We start from the raw sequence: 20653 nt of genomic DNA, 5'->3' as shown, positions 1-20653 counted from the left end.
CGTATAAGGGGAGAAGATGGCAGCAAATAGGATATGAGCATTAAGGGCGAGAGGCTGGAGGAAGTGCATAGTTTTAGATACTTGGGTGCGAATGTGGCAGGAAGGGGAGGAATGGAGGTGGAGATAGAATGTAGATTGAGAAAAGCAAATAAATACCTTGGGGGATTAAAAAGTGTAAAAAGAAATAGACATTTGGGAATGGATGCTAAGAGGAGATTGTATGAAGGAGTGATTGAGCCGACAGCACTGTATGGGGCAGAAACATTTAACACAAGGGTTCCCAAACTTTTCAGCTCATCGACCCTCTAGTAAAGTTTGACCCCCAAACTATTAATTCACGAATTATGTCAGTTTATTATTATTATTATCATTGGTGTTGTTTCAACTTATACATGGATGGGGTAGTGAGAGAGGTAAATGCAAGGGTAGTGGGTCAGGGATTGGAGATGGTTAAAGAAAATGGAGAAAAGTGGGAGGTGAGCCAGCTGTTGTTTGCGGACGACACTGTGCTTGTGGCAGGATCGGAGGAGGATTTGAGGAAGTTGGTGGCAGAGTTTGGGAGAGTATGTGATAGAAGAAAATTGAAGATAAATGTGGGTAAAAGTAAGGTGATGAAATGTACAAGGGGTGGAAGTGGCAGTAGTCTGGAAGTGAGCATTAAGGGAGAGCGACTGGAGGTGGCAGGAAAAGGTGGAGTGAAGGTGGAGGTAGAATGTAGATTGAGAGAAGCGAGTAAATGCCTTGGTGGATTAAAAAGTGTAATGAGGAATAGACATTTGAGAATGGATGCTAAGAGGATACTATATGAAGGAGTGATTGTGCCAACAGCACTGTATGGGGCAGAAACATGGAACATAAGAGAGGAAGAGAGAAGGAGTTTGAATGTGTTTGAGATGAGGTGTCTGAGAAGTATGATGGGGGTTACTAGGCTAGATAGAGTGAGAAATGATGAGGTGAGGAGGAGAACGGGGGTGGAAAGGGAGTTGGGAGTTAGGGTTGATGAAAGAGTATTAGGATGGTTTGGACACATGGAAAGAATGAGTGAAGAAAGACTAGTAAAAGAGGTATGGAAGGCAGATGTGGAGGTAGTGAACATGAAGGGATGTCCTAGGATGAGGTGGATGGATGGGGTGAAGGGGGCTTTGGGGAAGAGGGGAATGTCTGTTGAGGAAGGACGGGAGAGGACAGAAGACAGGGGTGAATGGAGAATGGTTGTATATGGATGCTGTTGTGATGCATGAGGTGGAATGGGCGGGGGGATGGGGGGTGATATAGTATGTGTGAGCAAATTTTGACGCAGCCCGAAGGGATTTCTCACCGTCTTCGCCTTTATGCATGGGGGGATGGAGAGGGGAGTCGCCAATTTAATGAAGCGGCCTTGCTGTGGATGTGCTGTGTCTTGTGACACTACTTCTGACCCAGGGCAGTGGACAAGGTGCAGGGATGACCCATCATCCAGGAGGTGCTAAGATGAGAGGGAGGGTGGAGGGGTGTGGTGTGTATTCAGGGATGGAATGGGTGGGAATGTTTTTATGCCTTTTCCTTTTTGGCTACCTCCCTTGTAAGGGGGAAAAAGCCTTGGTATATGTATGTATGTATGTATGTATGTGTTGTTATTGTTATAAATGCTAGTAATATTAATATTAATATAGTTGTTATTATTATTATTATCATTATTATTACTATTATCTTTATTATTGTTATTATTATTATAATTTTAGTTATCAATAGTGTTATCATCATCATCATGATTATCATTTTTGTTGTTGATATTGTTTTCATTCTTTACTGTAGTTCTTGTTTGGTCTCATAACCATTTAATTTTAAAGACTGCCTTTCGACCACATAGTAATTTATTGACCTCTTTTGACTCCCTAGCAATCTACTGAACCCCTTTCGACCCCCTTGGATGGTCTCATCAACCCCTGGGGGTCAATATCGACTCCCTAGCAATCTACTGACCCCCTTTTGACCCATTGGCTATTTGTTGACCCCCTGGATGGTCTCATCAACCCCTGGGGGTCAATATTGGCCACTTTGGGAACCCCTGATTTAACATATGAGAGGAAGAGAGGAAAAATTTAAATATGTTTGAGATGAAATGTCTGAGAAGTATGGTAGCGGTTACCAAGCTGGATGGAGTGAGAAATGAGGTGAGGAGGAGAATGGGGGTGGAAAGGGAGTTGGAAGATAGGGTTGATGAAAGAGTATTGGGATGGTTTGGACACATGGAAAGAATGAGTGAAGAAAGATTATTAAAGGAGATGTGGAAGGCAGAAGTGGAAGGAGTGAACATGAGGGAGCAACCAAGGATGAGATGGATGGATGGAGTAAAAATGACATTGGGAGATGGGGATGTCTGTTGAGGAAGGAAGGGAGAAGACAAGATAGGAGTGAGTCAAGAATGGTTGTGTATGGATGATGCTGTGATGCATGGAAGGGAGTGGGTGGGGGATGGGGGGTTAGAGAGTATGTGTGAATGATATTTTGACACAGCCCAAAAGGACTTCTATCTTTTCATTTTTCTGCATGAGAGGACAGAGTGGGGGGCAGGGTTGCCGATTAAATGAAGCAGCTTTGCTGTGGATGTGCTATGTCTTGCTGCAGTACCTCTGACCCAGGGTAGTGGACAAGATGCAGGGATGACCCGTCAATCAGGAGAGGTCCAGAAGGGAAGGGGTGGTGAATGGGAGTGGAGTGTGTGGGGGTAGAATGAGTGGTAATGGAATTATGCCTGACTTTGGCTACCTCTCATACAAGGGGGAAAAGGCCCTTGGTATATATTTGTCTTGCTGCACTGTTCCTGACCCAGGCAATGGGCAATATTCAGGGATGACCCATCATCCAAGAGAAGCCAAGAAAAGAAGGAGGGGGGAGTTGTAAATGGGAGTAGAGTGGGCGGGGATGAAATGGGTGGGAGTAGAATTATTCCTTTTGACTTTGGCTACCTACATTGTAAGGGGAAACAGTCCTTCATATATATATATGTAATTATCTATTCATTTAATGTAAGAGTGTATATGTTTTTGTATATGGTGCATGGTGCAGGTGGTAAGCTATTTTTAATGTTTGAGTCATAAGCAACTGGTGTTTCCACCATCCCCCAAGATGGTTGCGCTTATGATGAGATGAATGTGTGGGATTAAGAGCTCTTGCATTGAAGTGTATTTACCTGTACCTATCATTGTGTGTAGCCTTACAATAGAAATGCCACTAAAGAATATATACATTATATACATCCATAGCGCATCAAAGCCTCATTGTTCTGTATGCAGCATGACTATGTAACAGACAATCCCTCCAATTTCATACCATTTCCCTGCCTTCACCAGTTATACTATAATTGATTATTAATGCCTCACTTTAAATTCATGTATGGTCCTACCTTAGCTCTATCAACTCCTAGATTATTTCAGAAGTTTGGGCATGTGTAAAAACTGACTCGTTTTTGTATCCATTAGACACATAGACCTTTCCTAAGTTTGCATATGACTTCATGATGCCTTCCTATCCAAGATCAGTTTCAGTTTAACAGTTTATTCAACAAAATATTACACATCAATAAATGAATGTTTATATGTATGTATACATGCGCATTTTCAACATACAAATACATGTATTTGTACATGTATTTGCATGTTGAAGATGCACATGTATACATACATACACATGTATACATACACATAAACATTAATTTATTGATGTCAATTTATTATTATTTACTATTTACCTGTTTGCTTATTATTTAACTATACCTATGCATTTATTTATGTATTTTATTTATCATTTACATTATTATAGTTTTTATTTATTCATTTACCATTATTATGATTTTTTTCGCATCCGACCTTGATATGGACCAAAAGGTCTCCTGTCGGCATGCTCCGCCTTTGTAATCCTTTGTAATGTGTCCCTGAGGGGCCAGTACCTACTCTCCAGTTCAGGTCTAGAAACAAGAATACTTAGAAGTCCTTACCTTTCATTGGGTACAGTTCCTTCCGACAGAAGTGTAGCAACTCTGACCACAACTTCTGGTTTGGTGGACCTGTCACATCGAATGATGTGCTCCATCACTGCTTTGCTATTAATCATCTGCAAAACACCAAGAAAAATTAAACTATTACCTTAAGCTGAAAACAAAATAAGTAAAGGTAGATACATATAGCATATGCTTTTTTCCCCTTACAAGGGAGGTAGCCAAAGTCAAAGGCATAATTTCTTGGCTCCTGGATGATGGGTCATCCCTGAATCTAGCCCACTGCCCTGGGTCAGAAGTAATGTAACAAGACACAGCACATCCACAGCAAGGCCGCTTCACTTAATCAGTCACCCTTCCCTCTCTGGGGAGAAATCCCTTCAGGCTGTGTCAAAATATCAACTGGAGGAGTACTTGTATAGTTCCACTTCACAAAGGAAAAGGGGACAAGTGTGAGTTTAGTAGTGTCAGAGGGAGCAGTTTGTTTAATGTAGTTGGGAAGGCTCATGGGAAGGTTTTGATTGAGAGGATTAGGAGAGGAACAAAGGGAGTAATTGGAAAGGAACAGTGTGGGTTTAGGACAGGTAGGAGTTGTGTGGATTATATTTTTGTGGTAAGGCAGATGTGAGAGAAAGCTTTTGAAAAATGTAAAAGGATGTTTTTTATGGATTTAGAAAAGGCTTATGACAGGGTAGACAGGAAGGCAATGTGGGAGGTATTACAGATATATGGGATAGGAGGACAGCTGTTAAGAGCAGCCAAGATTTTTTTTACAACAGTAGTAGAGCCTGTGTTAGAATTAGAAATGGAGAGAATGAATGGTTTGAGGTAAAGGTGGGACTTTGCCAGGGATGTGTTATGTCACCCTGGCTGTTCAATTTATACATGGATAGGGTGGTGCAGGAGGTAAACACAAGGGTAATAGGCCAGGGATTGGAGATGGTTAAGGAAAATGGAGAAAAATAGGAGATAAGCCAGTTGTTGTTTGCTGACAACACTGCACTTGTAGCAGGATCAGAGGAGGAATCAAGGAAGTTATTGACAGTTTGGGAAGGTGTGTGAAAGAAGGAAGTTGAAGATAAATGTGGGTAAAAGTAAGGTGATGAGATGTATAAGGGGAGAATGTGGCAGCAAATTGGATGTGAGTAATAAGGGAGAGAGACTGGAGGAAGTGCATAGCTTTAGATACTTGGGTGCAAATGTGGGGGGGAAAGGGAGGAGTGGAGGTGGAGGTAGAATGTAGATTGAGAGAAACAAGTAAATGCCTTGGGTGATTCAAAAGTGTATTGAGAAATAGACATTTGGGAATGGATGCTAAGAGGAGATTGTATGAAGGAGTGGTTGTGCTGACAGCACTATATGGGGCATAACCATGGAACATACAAGAGAAAGAGAGGAAGAGTTTGAATGTGTTTGAGATAAAATGCATGAGAAGTATGGTAGGGGTTACTAAGCTGGATAGAGTGAAAAACAAGGAGGTGAGGATGGGAGCGGGGGTGGAAAGGGAGTTGGGAGATAGGGTTGATGAAAGAGTATTGGGATGGTTTAGACACATGGAAAGAATGAGTGAAGAAAGATTAATAAAAGAGGTGTAAAAGGCAGAGATGGAGGAAATGAAAGTGAGGGGACGACCAAGGATGAGAAGGATGAATGGAGTAAAAGGGGCATTAGGAAAGAGTGGAATACCTGTTGTAGAAGGAAGGGAGACGACAGAAGATGGGGTGGGTGGAGAATGGTTGTGTATGGATGATGCTGTGATGCATGGAAGGGAGTGGGTAGAGGGATGGGAGGTGAGGGAGTATATGTTAGTGATATTTTGATGCAGCCCAAAGGGATTTCTCCCTGTCTTCTCTTTTTTCTGCATGAGGGGACAGAGAGGGGTGATCATCAATTAAATGAAGCCACCTTGCTTTGGATGTGTTGTGTCTTGTTACATTGCTTCTGACCCAGGGCAGTTGGCAAGATGCAGGGATGACCCATAATCCAGGAGGGGCCATGATAAAAAGAACGTAAGGGGTTGAAAAGGCATGAAGTATGTGGGGATGAAATGGGTGGGAGTGGATTTTATGCCTCTGTTTTTTTGCTACCTCCCTTGTAAGGGGGAAAAAGCCTCTGGTATATGTATGTATACTCTTACCTTATTTCACATCTGCTCTTCTCTTTGCATCCTTTATCTTATGATTTACTTCTTTTCTTTTTTCTTTGTACCTTTCATATGATTCTCTCGTTGTATTTTGTAACCAATCTATGAATGCTCATTTCTTCTCTTCTACAACCTTCTTTGCTTCATCATCCAACCACTCACTAACCCTTCCTTCTGTTTCCTCCCATCTTCCTTGTTCCACACTAAAGGTATTACATACATACATATACCAACAACTTTTTCCCCCTTACAAGGGAGGTAGCCAAAAACAAAGGCATAAAATCCACTCCCACCCATTCCATCCCCACATACTCCACTCCCATTCACCCCCCTCCCTCCCTCTTATCTTTGCTCCTCCTGGATGACAGGTCATCCCTGCATCTAGCTCACTGCCCTGGGTCAGAAGCACTGTAGTAAGACACAGCACATCCACGGCAAGGCCACTTCATTTATTCAGTGACTCCCCCCCCGTCTCCATCTCCTAATGCAGAAAAAGAAAACATGGGGAGAGATCCTTTTGGGCTGCATCGAAAAAAATAACACACAAACATATCACAATGATCAAGAAATATATATAATTTCCAAAGGCCCTTTCTCCCTAGTAAGGGGGTAGCTAACTCAAAACACACAACCACTTCATATGCATTAAAACCCACTGAACACCTTTCCCATGTCTACACTTCATGGATGAAGGGTAATCCCTGTCTTCTGCAACACTGCTCAGGTCAAAGGCAATACAGCAAGTCAAAACACTTCCACAGTAGGTCCCAAAAGCCTGAGCTAGTTTATTCCCACTGTTTCATAATACAGGAATTCTCTAATCCACTCACAAAATTTCAGAGAATATGAGAACATCCCATTAGACCAGGTCATCTTTTCACCCTTTCATAGAAAGTAGGTTCAGCTTACCTGACTGTACTCCAGCACAAATTCTGCCTTCTGAGCACCAAGCATTTTGACCATTGTTAGGATGCGCACCACCACCTCTGATTTCAAATTACTAGTGCTTGCAAACCCACCTATTTTCAATCTGGAAAGAGAGTCATTATGATTATCCAGTTTTTTTTACCACTGCACTTCAACAACAGCTAGAAGCTATTACATCTTCAGAACAGTAGCATACTTTAGTGAAGTATATCCTACCAAATGCATATAAATAAATGTATACCAAAGGCCTTGTGCCCCTTAAGAGAGGGGTGTCTGAATCAAAGCACACACCCACTTTCCTTACAAGGGAAGATACCAAGTGGAGGAACCCACGGTGAAATATGCTTCAGATCCTAATGCTGGAATTCAATCCGCTAATGAATAAAACATGCTGTAGTTAGTTACCTTGAGGCTGAAGGTCTCCTATAAGAGACCTAAGGCAACAAACTGATTGACTGATACAATGACCAGCTATGCTAACAACTGAAAGTCACAATGGTACTGACTTCAAAACTGTATCTTCTTGTGTTGGACTGCTTTCTGATATGGTGCTCTGGTTAGGTGATGAGCTGTTCAAGAGTGCCTGAAGCAATGTTGAGAAAATGGATGGGGAGAGCATCATGGAGAGCTTGAAGTGCATGGTAGGGTCTAAGCTACACAGAGTCTCTAGAAGGCACAACAAGGCAGCCACAATACCTATATCCTTTTCAGCATCAAAGTCAGTATCTTCAATTTGTAATACATCCTGGAAGAGAGCAAAAGAAAAGGACTTCAGCATCCACACACATCTTGAATAAGCCACCCTGCTTACAAGGGAGGAAAGACATTTTGATATATGTATGCAACCAATACCCTTATCTGGGGTATTGGCAGCATGTTATTGTGGTAAAGCAGCATGCAGTTGATACTTTTGGGTCTATATGGGGCGTCCCTACAGACCAGAGCCACACATCATTTTGTCTGTGATAGAGGACTCTGTTCAGAGAGAAATGGTGACACTTTTATTATACTGCAACTGTCCCTCCATTATGATGTCCCCCAACCCTTTGTTACTGTCCTGCACAATTTCTCTGAATATTCATTTTCTTTTTTCACCTACCCTGTGGTGGGGGATAAAATGCTGCCACCAAGTCTTCCCACTTAAATGGTAAGAGGCGAGAAAAACAGGACAGGGATTAGGACTAGGCATTCTTCTCCCTGTAGCCCCACAGGGGACATTTCTAAAAAAACATAAAGGCATAAGAGAGTCTAGAAGTTTTCCAACCAATATCCTACAGTTTGGGTCTTTTAATGTGCGTAAATATAGTACAGATGAGAGTAAAAGGGAAGAGATAGGCAGTATGTTTGTGAGAAGAAAGATGAATGTGTTGGCTTTGAGTGAAAATAAGTTGAGAGGGAGGGGGGGAGTGTGAGTTTGGGAGTGTAGTTGGAAGGTCGTTGACTGTCTGTCCGAGCAGTCCCGTCTCCCCAAGGAAGGCCACAGCCCGAAAGGGGTGGCTATACTAATCCTTTAGTGAAGAGATAGGTAGAAATTTGGTGCATGAGTGTATAATGCAGTCTTCCATTATGTGTTGTATGGATGAAGGTGAAATGGGAAAGTGAAATCCTGGGCAGCTGTTGCACAGTACACGGTCGCTGGGCCTTCTGGTAGTGAGAAGTGCTGGGTGGAGGGACCGCATCGCAGATCTGGCCTAAGTGGACTCTGTCCCTTAGGGAGAGAGGAAAAATTCACCAAGGGTGTATCAGGGGGTATTGGGCATGTAGCAGTGTGTTGTCTTTCAGTGTAGGTTAATGGAGCGGTGAGTGATATGGTTGGGAATATGTTTCCAGAGGAGAGTATTTGGTGGTTGTGGAGGAAGAGAGAGAGTATGTGTGTTAATAGAGAGTCTGATGGGTGTAAGTTTTAATGTTTCTTAGGGAAGTGTGGGTGTTCTGTACATGTGGAGTGTAGCGGGTGTGGGATGGAAGTGGTGGTAGACAAAAGTGTTAATGTGCGCTCTCATGTCGAGTGGTAGATAGGACTTTGAGGACTTTTGTTTCAGGATGTAAATGGTCTGTAGGAGATGAGAGTGCAGCCTGTAATTCAGATCCCTTTAGGGCTTTGTTTTGTCTGATTTGAAGGGTAAGTTGAGAGTGTGTCTCACTGAGATTAGAGAGAAAGGACTCGCATAAGGACACTGAGGTATGGGAGGTGTTAGAGTAGACTGTTAAATGAGTTTCTTTGTTTTGTCCAAATGTTGTTCCAGTGATTGACTTGAGTGCGTTAAGTCTAGGTGTGAATGATAGAGTAGTTTGATAGAGGTGTATGATTTGAGTAGAACTATGGATGTATCGTATGTTACACCTGAATTTTCGGTGTGTTTCAAGTGTGTGGAGTCACAAAATGTTGTTAAGAGATGAGGTATGTTTTGTGTTCTTTTGAACAAGTTGAGGAGAAGTGTTGCTGTAGAAGGATGGGTATTTGAGTGTTTGTGGGATGAGGAACCATGTGTTGAGTGTGTAAAAGAGAAGAAGCTGGATTATTTTCAGCTTTGTCTGTGTTACAAAATAGGGACGAGGGAATCATATGAGATGCGTAGGAAGAGATTTGTTTTTCTGAGTAAAGTCATGCATGTAAAAGGAGGCAATAATGTGGAGGGATAGAACTGAAATGTGGTACCTCGTTCTTAATGTATGACAGATAAATTTTGCCAAAGTAATGACACATGAGCATTCCTGCCTGCCAGAAAATTGAGAGGAAGAAGGAGGCAAATTGTGCATGTAGAGAAATTTTAAAGGTAAAAAGGTGCAGATGGCGGGGATGGAGCATCAAAAGACTAATGTCCAATTGTTAAGATGGGTAGGTGGGGCCTAAATCTGAAGGAGGATCTAAGGTTCTTGCAGTGGGAAGTTTGTCAGAAGAGTGTTTGTGGAGTGTAGTGGCCTAAAATGAGTCAGCAAATAAGGAAGGAATGATATGGTGAAGACAAGTTGTTAAGATGATGAGAAACAGGTAAGGCACTTTAGGAGGGGGATGCAGAGAATATCTGTGGATTGGTCGGTGCGATGTTGGGATTGTTGGGTTATTGTAATGTTTGTTGGAGAGGTAGGGTTTACCATGCTTCCAGTAGTTTCCGAGGGATTAGCTTTGTGTGAAGCTGTAGTTTGGGAATGTTATGGGAGGATTTTGCGTGTATACCTTGTAGAGAACAAATGTGTAATTAGGTGAGGAACAGTTATGGGTTATCAGGGCCACAGGTAGAGTGCTTGAGAAAAACTATGCATTTTTTTGTCTGACTGTCTTTCCCAGAGCCATTTTTCATTGGGATTTTCTAGGAATTTCACCAGAGCCATGAGAGAAGGGGTGGCTATACTTAGTAAGTTTTTGAGGAGATAGGTTCGATTTCCTGGGTGGAACTATTGGAAGGTATCTTCAAGGTTACTAATGTCGGAGCGAGGTTTGAAAATGGGAAAGGAGATGTGGGTGAAAGTGCATATGGGCCGGTGATTGGTAGCGAGGAGAGTGTAGAAGGGAGGCTCTTTAGATAGATTTAAATGAGCTGCATTGCAACCAATGAACTTAGGGAGAAAGGTACCATGTAATTCGACCCTAAATGCTAGCGTACATGAAATAATAACACGGACAGTGGCTGGGAAATGTAGGGTTCTAGTCAACATGTACTAGTATAGTGGAGCAGTTGCATGGTGATACGAAGCTGTCTAGGTAAGCCAGTTGCTGATAGCAAAGCTATACCGCGTTTAGGAAGAAAGTCAAGCATAAGATCTACACATGGGAGAGGGTTGGTGGATGGGTGGTAGACATTTATGGACTATGTATTGATAGATAGGAGTATAATTGAGAAAGGTTGTGTTTGTACATATTCATCAAGGAGAGAGAGTGGGAATATCAGGGATTGCTGGAATGATAGTTGAGAGTACATACATAGATGGAGAAGGAAGAAAAGGACAAAAGGTAGGGAGGTGCTTACAGTAAACTGCTTAAATGAGAAAGAAAAGGCAAAGGAGTACAAGAAGAAGCTGAGAGAGGATGGGAGGGAGTGAAAGATAGAGTAGAACTAGGAGTGGAGGATGACGGGATCCCTGCAGGAGGGAGTCACAAGGTGTGCAGAAGCAGTGTGTGGAACAAGGAGGACAGGAGGAAATCACAGGAAGGCGTAGTGAGTGGTGGGACACCCCCTCTCCGAGGAAGCAAGGAGAGGTCGGAAGAGAAAGAAGCGAGCTCTCGGGCTGCTTATTTACAAAAATTTAGGATGAGGGGAATCATATGAGAGGTACAAAGAAAAAAGAAGAGAAGTAAAGTCCTCATGCAGGTCACAAAGGGCAAGAGGAGAGCAGATACAAATTTCCACTCACCTCTGTCTTCGAAAATTTGAAGTAACAAAAAAAAATTCCTTTTCCCCAAAGCCCCTTAAGAGAGGAAGAGGAGGCGAATCAAGTAGAGAAGAAAAGGTAAAAGGTGCACTGGAGGATGACATCTGCCTCCAAGAGAAGACCTCTTAGAGGAAGATGGGTAGAATATTTTCACTCATTCTTTCCATGTGTCCAAAGAGGGAAGGAAAGGTATTCTTTGCAGTGGAAAGTGCAAATTACAATGATGAGTTAGAGGAAAAATAAGGAAGGATGAAGTGAAGACAGTTGTTCACTTATCTAGCAGAAAAAGGCACCCCGCCATATGTCTCAGAACCTCATTTCAAAAAAGGAGGTACAATGATGGTGAACCTTCTGTGAGGTTATTTATTGTTTGTTCTACGTTTCATGGGTAGAGTGCCAGAGGACTGCCTATAATAGATGATACACTTTACAATGGGATAAAGGGGACAAGTGATGAGTGTAGTAGTTTCATGAGGGAAAAACGCTTGTTAATGTAATTGCCGCGGGAAGCGATTTTTTTGGGAGGATCGCTTTGATTGAGATTTTGCGAGAGAAACATTGGACTAATTGGTGAGGAATTGCTTGTGGGTTTAGGATTTTTTTCAGGTAGAGGTTACGTAGATCAGAATTTTGTAGCAAGACATTTATGTGAGAAAGCTATAGGAAAAGGTAAGGATGTTTTTTGGCCTTTTATGGATTTGGAAAAAACTTATGACAGGGATTTAAACATTTTCATCAGGATAGAAACCACAAGAAAGGTGGGAGAGTTCTGTTGTACATTAAAAACAATGTCTATGCTTGTGTTTTGGAGAAAGTGAAACAGGATGCATATGATAGTTTGTGGGTATAATTAACCCAAATAAATGGACAAAAAATTAATGTAGGTGTAATATATAGGCCAAAGACATTATCATTAGCAGACAACAAACTGTTGTTTCAAGAACTGTCTAGTTTCTGCAACTGGGACTTATTGATAAAGGATGATTTCAATTTTACTGACATTGATTGGATGACCCTTGAACATGGTCATACAGGTAGTCACTTGATTGATTTTCTTGGTGACAATTACTTAGTTCAGCATGTAAAAGAGCCCACAAGACATGGAAAATTACTCGATCTATTGATCACTAGCCGCAAAAGCATGATAACCAATGTAGAAGTCGGTGAAAATGTTGCAAATAGCGATCACAACTTAGATTCAAACTACTAAAATTTTTTAGAATAGATGCTTGTGTTTCTAAAATACCCGATTTTAGTAAAGCTCAGTTCATAGGACTGTGTCAGGAGGTTCAGCTTACAGATTGGGAGGCAAAATTAAGTGAAAGACCTGTAGATCAGATATGGGAAATATTTCAAAATACGCTTACTAAGATGATTCATACTTACATCCCTTTTAAGGACAGACGTCCCCCAAATCAGGCTCACCCAAAATGGCTTGCCAAAGAAACTGAAAACGTATTGCTAAAAAGAGACAGGCTTATAAGAAATACAAGTGCTCTGGGGCATCTAATGACTATCAAAGTTATGTATTAATACAGAGAGATTTAAATACATATATACATATACCAAGGCTTTTTTCCCCCTTACAAGGGAGGTAGCCAAAAAGGAAAGGCATAAAATCATTCCCACCCATTCCATCCCTGAATACACTCCACACCCCTCCACCCTCCCTCTTATCTTAGCATCTCCCGGATGACGGGTCATCCCTGCACCTTGTCCACTGCCCTGGGTCAGAGGCAGTGTCGCAAGACACAGCACATCTACAGCAAGGCAGCTTCATTAAATCGGCGATCACCCCTCTCCGTCCCCCCATGCATAAAAGGAGAAGACGGGGAGAAATCCCTTTGGGCTGTGTCAAATTTTGCTCACACATACTACATCACCCCATCTCCACCTCATGCATCACAACATCATCCATATACAACCATTCTCCATTCACCCCTGTCTTCTGTCCTCTCCCGTCCTTCCTCAACACACATTCCCCTCTTCCCCAAAGCCCCCTTCACCCCATCCATCCACCTCATCCTAGGACTTCCTCTCATGTTCACTCCCTCCACATCTGCCTTCCATACCTCTTTTACTAGTCTTTCTTCACTCATTCTTTCCATGTGTCCAAACCATCCTAATACTCTTTCATCAACCCTAACTCCCAACTCCCTTTCCACCCCCGTTCTCCTCCTCACCTCATCATTTCTCACTCTATCTAGCCTAGTAACCCCCATCATACTTCTCAGACACCTCATCTCAAACACATTCAAACTCCTTCTCTCTTCCTCTCTTATGTTCCATGTTTCTGCCCCATACAGTGCTGTTGGCACAATCACTCCTTCATACAGTCTCCTCTTAGCATCCATTCCCAAATGTCTGTTCCTCGTTAAACTCTTCAATCCACCAAGGCATTTACTCGCTTCTCTCAATCTACATTCTACCTCCACCTTCACTCCACCTTTTCCTGCCACATTTACACCCAAGTATGTAAAACTATTCCATTTTCTTTAAACATCTCCAATCCCTGACCCACTACCCTTGCATTTACCTCTCGCACTACCCCATCCATGTGAAGGAGGATACGGAGGGAAATATAGTTGCAGTGGGAAATGCTAAGAAAATGACCATGATGAGTGAGGAAAATGGAGGAGAAATAAGGAGGGATGAAGTGAAGGCAGTTGTTAAGATGATGAGAGCAGGTAAGGCACCTGGTCGGGATGGATGCCATGGAGAATGTCTAAAAAAAGGAGGTACAGTGATGGTGGACTGGATGGTGAGGTTATTTAATGTTTGCTGGAGAGAGGGTAGAGTGCCGGAGGATTGGAGGAGTGCCTGTATAGTTCCACTTTACAAGGGAAAAGGGGACTAGTGTGAATGTAGTATTTTCAGAGGGATTAGCTTGTTAAGTATAGTTGGGAAGGCTTATGGGAGGATCTTGATTGAGAGGATTAGGAGAGGAAGAGAGGGAGTAATTGGTGAGGAATAGTGTGGATTTAGGACGGGTAGAGGTTGTGTAGATCAGATCTTTGCGGTAAGACAAATATGTGAGAAAGCTATAGGAAAGGGGAAGGATGTTTTTTGGGCTTTTATGGATCTGGAAAAGGCTTACGATAGGGTAGACAGAAAGGCACTGTTGGAGGTTATGCAGATATATGGGATAGGAGGAAAGTTTCTAGGAGCTGTCAAGAGTTTTTATGAGAGTAGTAGAGCTTGTGTCAGGATTAGAAATGGAGAGAGTGAGTGGCTCAAGGTAAAGGTGGGCCAATAAAAAAAAGAAAACTATATGAAATGAATATTGCTGATAAATCCAAATAGAATCCCAAAGAAATCTATAGTTACATTAGAGGTAAAAAGGTTGTTAGGAATCACATTGGTCCAGTATTTTCTGCTGACAGTCAACTTGAATATTCAAATGAAGGAATGTGTGATATTTTAAACAATTATTTTAGCTTAGTATTTGTAAACAAAACACCTCAAAGTGAACTCCAAACTGAAACATGTGAAAAGTCTAGGGTAAACTTACATACATATACCAAGGATTTTTCCCCCTTACAAGGGAGGTAGCCAAAAAAGAAAAAGGCATAAAATCATTCCCACCCATTCCATCCCTAAATACACTCCCCTCCCCTCCACCCTTCCTCCCATCTTAGCACCTCCCGGATGATGGGTCATACCTGCACCTTGTCCACTGCCCTGGGTCAGAGGCAGTGTCGCAAGACACAGCACATCCACAGCAAGGCAGCTTCATTAAATCGGCGACCCCCCCTCTCCGTCCCCCCATGCATAAAAGGAGAAGACGGGGAGAAATCCCTTCGGGCTGCGTCAAATTTTGCTCACACACACTACCCCATCCCCCATCCCCCCATCCATTCCTCCTCATGCATCACATCATCATCCATATACAACCATTCTCCATTCACCCCTGTCTTCTATCCTTCCTCAACAGACATTCCCCAAAGCCCCTTTCACCCAATCCATCCATCTCATCCTAGGACGTCCCCTCATGTTCACTCCCTCCACATCTGCCTTCTATACCTCTTTTACTAGTCTTTCTTCACTCATTCTTTCCTTGTGTCCAAATCATCCTAATACTCTTTCATCAACCCTATCTCCCAGCTCCCTTTCCACCCCTGTTCTCCTTCTCACCTCATCATTTCTCACTCTATCTAGCCTAAATTGGAGTATGCAGCGACACTATGGTCACCCAGTACAGAGAAAAATATAAGGAAAATTGAGAGAATCCAGAGAGAAGCTACAAAGATGGCCCCAGAATTAACAAAACTCTCATATGAAGAAAGGTTGTTAAAACTGGAGTTGCCAACTCTGGAACAGAGAAGAGAAAGAGGTGACTTGTTGACCATCTACAGAATTAAGAAAGGCATGGAAGTCCTTGATAGGGAAGACTTACTTGGGATAGAAGAAACACCCATTCACTATCCCTCCCAGCTTAGCACGTCATGGATGAAGGGTCATCCCTGTCCTTGCCACACTATTTAGGTCAGAAGCAATGCAATAAGACACAGCACTTCCACAGTAGGGCACAACAGCCAAAGCTGGTTTACCTCCACCATGACAGCTCCTTGGAGCTGAACCTCCAAATGGAAGTGAGGACATTTACAGGTACTGCAGGACCACATCATACAGGTACTTGTCATCACTCCAAGTTGGCCTATGACACACAGATAAGGTATATAACAAAGGCTTCTTCCCCCTTATAAGAGAGGTAGCCAGCCAAGGCATGCACCCATCCTATTCCCATTTGTTTCCCCTTTCATCTCAGCAGAGAATATTTTTAGCATTGGTTCATATAAAAGTGTTTTAACAGAATGTATCAAGTATACCTTACCTTTATATGGGTGAGAAGATCATCCACATGTGGGGAAACAAAGGACTGACCTCCCACAGACAGGATACTTTGCACAAGTGTAATGGCAGACACTCCACATATTCTGTTGTTTATCCAGGTTAAGGCTCTGCAACAATTAAATCAAAATACATACATACATACATATACCAAGGCTTTTTCCCCCTTACAAGGGGGGTAGCCAAAAAGAAAATTTAAATTTTATTTTATCTAAATCAAAATACACTTAGAAAATTCAAACATTGACAAGTCAATCAATCAAATGTTAACATGAGTTTCTTTAGACAGAGTCCTCTGGCTTCATGGCAACTAGTAGGTCCTGGTCCTCTTTCATAGAGCTCTCCAAGAAGAAACATTGGACTGTTGTCTGCTGTGTGAGTATAAGACTGTTTTTGTCACCAGCATGGAAGAGGAAGAGAAGTTGATATGTCAGTTCTCCTTATAAGAAAATAAGGAGAAAATAACCCCTACAGCGTCAGCGGCATACATTGTATGGAGCAAATTGAAAAATTTGCCAAAAATAGGCATTACATCAAGGGTCAAATCTGTAGTAATGACCAAGTAACCCTATCCATTGGCTATAAAAGACCCCCAATTTTTTTTATCTATTGATAAAACTGGCAACCCCGGCAGCAATTTTATGGGGGGTAACTTGGGGTATAAAATTGGCCTTTACGACATAATTTAGGAGACTCTGGTGTATGAAACGAAGTACGAGGAGGTGAAGTTGTACTTCGACAGTTAGGCAGGTGCTATTTAGTACGTATTCAGATGTATAGAACTGGCACTTTCAAACTGCCAATTTTTGTAATATATGTGTACTACAAATTGTGGCTGGGCAATAATGGTGTGATGGATGCTTACTAAAATATCTACCAAAAGAATAAGAAAAACCACAACCACCTATCCTCCATGAAATTATTATTATTATAAAAAAAAATCAATTTACCACATAACAAAGTGATATTTGTCAAAAAATCCACAAACACTATTTATAAACACATTTTCCATAAGTGTCAGACTATTATGGGTCTGTACATTGATTTGAAACATCATAAATGCAAAATTGTTTCATACATACATATACCAAGGTTTTTTCCCCCTTTCAAGGGAGGTAGCCAAAAAGAAAAAGGCATAAAAACCACACCCACCCATTCCATCCCTGAATACACTCCACTCCCCACCACCCTCCACCCCATCTTGGCACCTCCTGGATGATGGGTCATACCTGCACCTTATTCACTGCCCTGGGTCAGAAGCAGTGTTGCAAGACAGTACATCCACAGCAAGGCCACTTCATTAAATCGGCAACCCCCCCCTCTCCGTCCCCCATGCAGAGAAGGAGAAGACGGGAAGAAATCCCTTCAGGCTGCATCAAATTTTTCTCACACATACTACCTCACCCCCCATCCCCCTGCCCATTCCACCTCATGCTTAACAGCATTATCCATATACAACCATTCTCCATTCACACCTGTCTTCTGTCCTCTCCCGTCCTTCCTCAACAGACATTCCCCTCTTCCCCAAAGCCCCCTTCACCCCATCCCTTCATCTCATCCTAGGACACCCCCTCATGTTCACTCCCTCCACATCTGCCTTCCATACCTCTTTTACTAGTTTTTCTTCACTCATTCTTTCCATGTGTCCAAACCATCCTAATACTCTTTCATCAACCCTATTTCCCAACTCCCTTACCATCCCTGTTCTCCTCCTCACCTCCACCTCCCTTGTGAAGGGGAAAAAGCCCTTGGTATATAAATGTACTTCATCATCTGGTGACCTCCCTCCTAATCAACTAAAAAATTTACAGAGCAAACTAGATACATGTCCCTTTGTTCTGTGTCAACTCCTTCGTTCAATCTAGAGAAAGACTGTCAGGTCCTCAGGTTATCACCTCCAGATGGAGGTAAGGGTGTTGATGGGCAGCAGGGAGATGATTCAGAGACTGTCTCACAGGACCACCAACTGCAACTCATCATTGGTTCATATGAAGGAAAACTTCCCCATATGGAATACTGATTGCATGATTTTTATGTAGTTACTATTTTACTTTAGAGACATTCTTACAAACCTGAGTCAAGCGGCATTCTTTTAATTTTGGAGAATAATTTCCACTAAAAAATGAATGCTGATCAGGTAATTTCTACTATCCCTCTATTCTGCTGCCCTCCTTAACCCCTTCAATATGGGCCACATCGCACGTCTGGCAGCATTAGCTGCCAGACATGCTTTGTTGCGTCATAATACTCGCATTATAAAAAATAAAGTCACTGCTCTATCGCTCGTTCTCTTTCACCCATGAATTTTGATAACCATAGAAAATATGATGAAGCCAGTTTACAGAGTATGTGGGTCATGCAGGTACAAATACAATAATTATAATCAAGACGCCAACATCGGCATCCTCGTGTACCCACTTGCTCCTCATGACGCCTACATAGGTGTCACCGTATGGTAGGAGTTAAACCTCCCCCTTACCACAAATTCCCCTTCTCTGAAGCAATACTGTTGCTAAGAAAAGAAATGCTGGTTATTGTTAACAAAATATCAATACTCACGGAAAAATCAAAATATAACAAAAATACTTACTTCTGAAAAGTGTCATGGAGAAGAGGTGACAGCTGTGGAAGCTCCAGGGTTATAATGTGATTGAAGAGCTGGAAGAGAATATTGGCCAAAGAAGGACTAGTTTCTGAATTCAAATGACCGAGCAAGGCCTGGATTCGGTCAGGGTAGTTTTCATAGCTGTAAGTTGAGAAAACACATGTAAGTGGACAAAAATGATTGATTCTACAAAAAATAAATATACAAGACATTGTGCTAGATTGTATCATTCATAGAACACTGTCAATCAATCTATAGCCTCCAATCACTCTTGCAGACCTGCAGTCCCAAGATTCCTGCCACAGCTGGGTGGAGCCCTGAACATACACAGGCAAGTGTTATTCTTGTACATACATATATACATCAAGGACTTTTTCCCCCTTACAAGGGAGTTAGTCAAAGTCAAAGGTATAAATCCACTCCAACTCATTTCATCTCCATATACTACACTCCCATTCACCACCTCTCCCTCCCTCCCTTTTTTCTAGGCTCCTCCTGGATGATGAGTCATCCCTGCATTTCACCCACTGCCCTGGGTCAGAAGCAATGCAGCAAGACACAGCACATCCACAGCAAGGACATTTCATTTAATTGGCAAACCCCCCTCTCCATTCCCTCATGCAGAAAAAGAGAATATGGGGAGAAATCCCTTCGGGCTGCATCATAAATATCATTCACACATACTCCCTCACCCCCATCCCCTACCCACTCCCTTCCATGCATCACAGCATCATCCATATACAACCATTATCCACTCACCCCCACCTTCTGTCTTCTCTCTTCATTCCTCAACAGATATTCCACTCTTTCCCAATACCCCTTTCACACCATCCATCCATCCATCCATCCATCTCATCCTTGGTTGCCCCCTCATGTTCACTCCCTCCAGTTCTGCCTTCCACATCTCTTTTACTAATCTTTCTTCACTCATTCTTTCCATGTGTCCAAACTATCCCAATACTCATTCATCAACCCTATCTACTAACTCCCTTTCCATCCCTGCTCTCCTCCTCACCTCCTCATTTCTCACTCTATCCAGCCTAGTAACCCCTATCATACTTCTCAGGCATTTCATCTCAAACACATTTAAACTCTTCCTCTCTTATGTTCCATGTTTCTACCCCATACAGTGCTGTTGGCACAATCATGCCTTCATACAATATCCTCTTAGCATCCATTCCCAAATGTCTATTTCTCATTACATTTTTTAATCTCCCAAGGCATTTACTTGTTTCTCTCAATCTATATTCTACCTCCACCTCCACTCCTTCCTTTCCCCCCCACATTTGCACACAAGTATCTAAAGCTATCCACTTTCTCCAATCTCTTTTCCTTAATACTCACTTCCAATTTGCTGCCATCCTCTCCTCTTGTACATCTCACCACCTTACATCATCCACATTTATCTTCAACTTCCTTCTTTCACACACCTTCCCAAACTCTATCACTAACTTCCTTAATCCTCCTCTGATCCTGCTACATGCAGTGTTGTCAGCAAAACAACTGGCTTTCTCCCATTCTTCTCCATTTTCTTTAACGATCTCCAATCCCTGACCCATTACCATTACACTTAACTCTTGCACCACCCCATCCATGTATAAATTGAACACCCAAGGCAACATGACATATCCCTGGCAAAGTCCCAGCTTTACCTCAAACTACTCACTCTCTCCATTTCTGATTCTAAAACAGGTTCTACTACTCTCATCAAAACTTTTGACTGCTCTTAAAAGCTTTCCTACTATCCCATAATCTGTAGTACCTCCCAGTGCCTTCCTGT

General features: G+C 42.3%; 1 protein-coding gene across 1 annotated transcript in view; it reads right to left on the bottom strand.

Annotated features, from left to right (window-relative positions):
• The window catches only part of LOC143029728 (protein CIP2A homolog), a 59920-nt gene that overhangs the window by 18885 nt on the left and 20382 nt on the right, over positions 1–20653 (bottom strand). Inside the window, exons 8-12 of the mRNA XM_076192601.1 lie at positions 18859–19014; positions 16252–16378; positions 7553–7791; positions 7029–7149; positions 3977–4092 (exon numbers count right to left, since the gene is read on the bottom strand). Coding sequence (XP_076048716.1) covers positions 3977–4092; positions 7029–7149; positions 7553–7791; positions 16252–16378; positions 18859–19014 — 759 coding nt within the window. The remainder of the gene's footprint in view (positions 1–3976; positions 4093–7028; positions 7150–7552; positions 7792–16251; positions 16379–18858; positions 19015–20653) is intronic.

This window comes from Oratosquilla oratoria, chromosome 11, assembly GCF_046742065.1.
Source record: "Oratosquilla oratoria isolate Oo_2021 chromosome 11, ASM4674206v1, whole genome shotgun sequence".
Classification (NCBI taxonomy): domain Eukaryota; kingdom Metazoa; phylum Arthropoda; class Malacostraca; order Stomatopoda; family Squillidae; genus Oratosquilla; species Oratosquilla oratoria.
This window is presented reverse-complemented; position numbering and strand designations above follow the sequence as displayed.